The sequence below is a fragment of the Octopus bimaculoides genome, chromosome 4 (genome assembly GCF_001194135.2).
Source record: "Octopus bimaculoides isolate UCB-OBI-ISO-001 chromosome 4, ASM119413v2, whole genome shotgun sequence".
Taxonomy (NCBI): domain Eukaryota; kingdom Metazoa; phylum Mollusca; class Cephalopoda; order Octopoda; family Octopodidae; genus Octopus; species Octopus bimaculoides.
The window spans coordinates 130,905,200-130,911,126 of NC_068984.1; the positions used below are offsets into that span (position 1 = coordinate 130,905,200).

Below are 5,927 nucleotides of genomic sequence, written 5' to 3' on the forward strand. Positions count from 1 at the left end.
GGTGTGGCACTTTTTCACGCAGCTATCCTCATTCATTCTCACCACATGTCCAAACCAGCGCAATCGTCTCTCTTGCACACCACAACTGATGCTTCTTATGTTCAGCTTTTCTCTCAAGATACTTACACTCTGACGGGTATGCACATTGACATTACACATCCAGCGGAGCATACTGGCTTCATTCCTTGTGAGCTTACGCATGTCCTCAGCAGTCACAGCCCATGTTTCACTGCCATGTAGCATGGCTGTTCGTACACATGCGTCATACAGTCTGCTTTTTACTCTGAGTGAGAGTCCCTTTGTCGCCAGCAGAGGTATATATAAAATATGTGCAACCGGTGTGGCTAATGCAGTTTCACACCTCTCCTTTTTTTTTTCTTTTGTATATTCGTTATCTCAGACATCTAAAACGCAGGGATCTGAAAAATTTCTTTTGAAAAAATGCATTTTTCAAGGAGAGGTGCGAAGCTGCATTAGCCCCCAGCTGGCGACCCCACAGCAAACATTTCTCAGGATGCTTCTATCCTATATTATTGCTAGTGTAAAATTAAAAAAAAACAAAAACATGTTACAGAACAACAAAAACAATTATATTTGAGTATTTTTTTTTTACCATATAAAAGTAAGCCAGGGCACACATTGAGCCCCAAAAGAGAGATCCAGTTTTCACAGCCTTGATCCACATGGTATAAGTGAGTAGCATACAGAAAATGGCAATTCCTTCATTATCGTAAGAGCCTGCCACAGATCTTGAAATGTAACCAGGAACAATAGAGATTAAGGAAGCTGCTATTAAACCAGCACCAGCATCCTGAAAGAAAAAAAAAAAGAAAAGAAGAAGGAAAGTTATGTTAGATTAATGAATAACACAATTGTAAAAACAAATATATGTTGTTGTACTTGGGGATGGTCATATTGCCAGTTTAGCCAAAAAAAAAAAACACACGCACTGTATATTTGGTGTTAATTTGCTTCAGCTTTATATTACATTACATTATATTAATCCTATTTCGGCCAGAGTTCTTTCATCACACTTCTGTGACCTCATCAGTGGTCCTTTGCTTTCTTCTTTCTTATGTGTGTCCCACCTTGCTAGCTGTCAGCCATTTTGTATGATAGAACTGGTGCACAAAATGTTTGGTCATTAGAAACATAAACAGATGAAGAGAAAGATGCAAGAGCTTACCTTAAGTTCTTTTGTCAGTTGATAAGTGATGAGTGTTGTGAGACTGGAAAAGAGGGGAGCCAAAAACACACAGACATTCCTGATGTCAATGGTGATGTTGAGCATATGCAATAAATTGTACAACAGAGCAGAGGTGACCATCAAACCTGTACAAATAAAGGGAAAAAAAAAATTCAGTCTATGGACACTAACAGAATGGAGTAGGGATTCTTGGAGTAGGAGATTATCAATGAAATCTTTGGCGAGATAGCATTATACATCAAGAGTGCTCCAGGCACTATGCATTAGCAATTATGGACAATAGGGGATGAATTGACTTCTATTAGAACATGGGATAAAATGCCTTGTTCTGACATCCAATCTTGTCCTTGTTGCAGCATCAAGAAAACTATACACTACTGCTGCCATCTGACCCCTACATATCAGACAAAAAAAAAAAAAAAAAAAAAACACAAAACATGTAACTCGAGCCCTCATGATTACTTCAATTGCTAAGCCTTCACCATCACAATGACATCTGGTGAATACACATCCTTCACATAGAAAAGGTTGCATTGCAAAGATAGATTTACCACTTGAATGCAATGCAAAAACAAAAAAAAACAAAAAACTTCATCCCCTAACACCTATAAACCTAAACATAGCTCATGGAAAAACAAATCAAATAAGGTAGATGAAAACTAGGTCCTGTTTTCAAATTATCATTTATTAAATTAAATTTTATTATTATATCAGTTTTTATTAGCTCTGTTGTTATGTAGAATTCAAGCTACCAACCAATCCGTAGGAAAGTGCAGTTACACACACATCTTACTCTGCATCCAAAGAAAGGATTCAATCATTCAAGTGACTAGCATGCAGTCACTCACCAACATACTCCAGCGCTGGTCCACAAATCTGCTGTCTACTGTCTGTGTCTCTCCTACCTTACCACTAATACAGTGGCCTCTGTTCAACAACAACGATAATCCTTTCTACCATTACTATAGGCACAAGGGTGGAGGTGCAATGGCCCAGTGGTTAGGGCAGCGGATTCGCAGTCATAAGATCGCGGTTTCGATTCCCAGACCGGGCGTTGTGAGTGTTTATTGAGCGAAAACACCTAAAGCTCCACGAGGCTCCGGTAGGGGATGGTGGTGAACCCTGCTGTACTCTTTCACCACAACTTTCTCTCACTCTTACTTCCTGTTTCTGTTGTGCCTGTAATTCAAAGGGTCAGCCTTGTCACACTGTGTCATGCTGAATATCCCCTGAGAACTATGTTAAGGGTACACGTGTCTGTGGAGTGCTCAGCCACTTGCATGTTAATTTCATGAGCAGGCTGTTCCGTTGATCGGATCAACTGGAACCCTCGACGTCGTAAGCGACGGAGTGCTAACAACATAGGCACAAGGTGTGAAATTTGAGGAGTGCTGGAACTAGTCGATCACATCGACCCTGAAAGGATGAAAGGCAAAGTCAACCTCAGTGGAATTTGAACTCTAAACATAAAGGCAGACAAAATGCCACTAAGCATTTTGTCCGGTGTGTTAACAATTCTGCCAGCTTGATGCCCTGACAATAACAATGATAATGAGTAAATGGATACAAGATGTGCGAAAGAGAAGAACTTACCAGGATAGATGGTTCCACCAATGATACGACCAAGAGGGTACCATGCTCTGTCATCAAACCAATTATGGAAATTATAAAACCCTTCTTCTGCTAAGTACTTCGTGGTCCTAAAGTTGAAGTAGGGATCAAACTCGTGGATCACGCTCTCAAACCTCAGTACAGAGAAGAGTCGTGTGGAAAATGCTGAAACAAAATACAATTAAAAGTTAAAGCAAAATTTGATTGCTTTCATGACTGGTTAATTATTACGACATTGAAAAAGATATAAGAACAAAATTCTCTTTTCTGTCTAAAATTTCTATCTTAAATTTGTACACTTCAGATTCTGAAGTCACATTTAGAACACTTTACCACATCAATGTGGTTGTTCAACCCGCTAGAATAGGAGTCAACTTCCCTCAAATTACAGTTTAATGTCTTGTAAAAGATAAACCATCAGATAAGGTAGTCTAGGTACATAATTCTACAAAAAAGATCAAGAGTCATGGTCTTAGATCATAAAGTATCCTTGAGAAGATGCAGGTCTTCATCTACACAATCTGATACTTATAAATCCTACCTGTTACTATTATCACAATACCCACTGCCCCATCATAAAGCTGATTTTGTAATGTAGACAGATAGCCAAATGGTACTCCATATAATATGACCATATTTTATAAATTCTATCTTAATCAAATAGCACACTGTGAATATAACAAGACTGCTAAACATTACCTCTGTTATTTCTGGCAGCATTTTTCATTACATAATGCCAGTGTTACTTAAAGATATAAGTGAGAAACGTTTCCCAGTGGAAGCCCATTGCAGACAAAACAAGGAATTAATTCTCTGAGCAACATCTTGGGAGGCTGCTCTATCAGCAATTGCATAATTCTGAATCCTATGCTTTCTCCATTTCATGATTGGTGTTTCAAGAAACAAGATTTTGAGAGTCCTTACCCAGAGCCAATGATTTCTAGACAGGTAGCTTACAGAGATTGAAGTGGTGGTGAGCAGAAAACTCAAAAGTGGTAGTCTCTTTTCTTTATTAAAACCTACTACAAACATAAAAATATCACAAAATGAGGCTGCTACTTGATAGTAGACCATCGACGGGTTACCCGAGAACAAATTGTCAGTTCAATTAATAGCAGTTTAAATTGAGGCTTACTTCATTTTGTTTTTCATTTGTGAAGTCCCTAGCAACTACCGACATAATCCTACTCCTATTTTAAGATAACTGACATAAAAAGGAGAAATTAAAAGAGAGATACTTACACAAGACTGCAGCAATTGTGAGAATTGTCATTTTTAACAAAGTGTCCTGTTTTTCTGGCGACAGGCGAAGACGCCATGCTTGAGTTACCATTTTGTTTCCTCTCTGCGAAAAAAAGAAAAAAAATGTAAAATTTAATTTTTTTTTTTTTATTGTGATATTTTCTCTTTAGAACCCTTGAACTACAATATCACAGCAGCACACTTCAAAAATCTCGAAGAAACAATGCAGAACTCTCTAACCTCAATACTTTGCAGAACTCAACATTATGCTGTAGGGCTCTCCCCACACAACACCATACTATAAGTAGAAATGGTAAAAGCTGATCTCTCAGATGACAAAAATATGTGGCAAAATACTGAGTTTGAGAAGATGATGATGATGATGAAGACCATGTCAATCCATGCAAGTATGCAAAAATGGAGAGAAAAATGATAATGATGATAGTGAAACACAAAATGACTTACAACTCCAATAATCGGTTAACAACACCAAGGTGGAATCAAAAAAACACTCAACGTTTTATAATGCTCATGAAGCAGAGGTATGGCTATTACAGTGTTAATGCAAAACTGGTTGTGGATGACTTAAGTCTAGCAGCCTCAACTAGTTTAAACTGAAATTCTTTGCATCAAGAAGCATCAATGCAAAAAAAAAAAAAAAAATAACAGATGTACTATATCATAGAACAAATCGAGATTTTTCAGTAAAAAAAGTTGTAGTGGTGAAGGGAAAATAAAGCCTGAACAAAGAATTATCTTAGACAGGTCAAAATTTGGACCTAAAGCCAAAACAAGGAGAATCAGATAATGATTTTTCTGCTAAGGTTCAATACTCTTGATTCTTTATGTAAATTCTCATGATTAAAAATGGCCCAGAAGCAGAGTTTATAAAGTTTTTTTTTTCATTAATGGAATCAGTTGAGCTCAGACAAAAATAAAAAAAAACTTTATCTAAAGTGTCCATCTCAGACATAAATAGCTTTGCTGTAATGGCGTAGCCAGCATGAACAATTGCTCTTGAATCTGTAATATAAGTAGGATTTCATACAGAATTATTTTATACAACAATCAAGGACTCTCACCAAAGGACATTTAGCAAACAGGAAGTAAAAGCAAAACTAGTAGCTGTGGACCACCATATTCTTGTAGGTCTTGTCTTGCACATAAGAACTACTACCTTAGTAGTAGTAGACTGGGCTACTTTCAGCAAATCCTGCAGGTCAACAAAACATTGGACTGATTCCTGTGCAGGTAGCACGTAAAAAAACACCATTTGAGCATGGCCGTTGCCAGTATCGCCGGACTGGCCCTCGTGCCGGTGGCACATAAAAAGCACCCACTACACTCTCAGAATGGTTGGCGTTAGGAAGGGCATCCAGCTGTAGAAACTCTGCCAAATCAGATTGGAGCCTGGTGCAGCCATCTGGTTTCACCAGTCCTCAGTCAAATCATCCAACCCATGGAAAGCGGACATTAAACGACGATGATGAAAATTTACACTGGGTTCTTAGTAAATTGAATGGTTACTTAGTTGGAATGAAAATGGATCCTAGGGTAGCATACACCATTGTTCTGGGTTCACTGTAAGAATTATCATTGATCATCAAAGTCACTGATAGATACTTAATTTCTAGCAGCGGGAAGTTTAGACAGTGTCATGTGACAACTTGCTGGTGCTGCCTACTGGACCCTAGCAGCGGGAAATTTAGACAGTGTCATGTGACAACTAGCCGGGGCTGCCTGCTGGAGCCTAGCAGCAGATATAAAAAGGGGAACTTGACATGACGATCAGTCGGACGCTGACACTCGTTGATGCTGCATCGAAGAGGCCAGGGAATAGAAGAAAGAAGACATACACCCAACACCA

The 5,927-nt window shown here is 38.5% G+C and overlaps 1 protein-coding gene across 2 annotated transcripts in view; it reads right to left on the bottom strand.

Annotated features, from left to right (window-relative positions):
• The window catches only part of LOC106874680 (dolichyl-diphosphooligosaccharide--protein glycosyltransferase subunit STT3A), a 28,433-nt gene that overhangs the window by 18,720 nt on the left and 3,786 nt on the right, over positions 1–5,927 (bottom strand). For both annotated transcript variants that reach the window (XM_014922484.2, XM_014922483.2), the window contains exons 2-5: positions 4,061–4,163; positions 2,801–2,983; positions 1,187–1,332; positions 614–811 (exon numbers count right to left, since the gene is read on the bottom strand). In XM_014922484.2, the coding sequence (XP_014777970.1) occupies positions 614–811; positions 1,187–1,332; positions 2,801–2,983; positions 4,061–4,151 (618 nt within the window). In that variant the 5' untranslated portion in view covers positions 4,152–4,163. The remainder of the gene's footprint in view (positions 1–613; positions 812–1,186; positions 1,333–2,800; positions 2,984–4,060; positions 4,164–5,927) is intronic.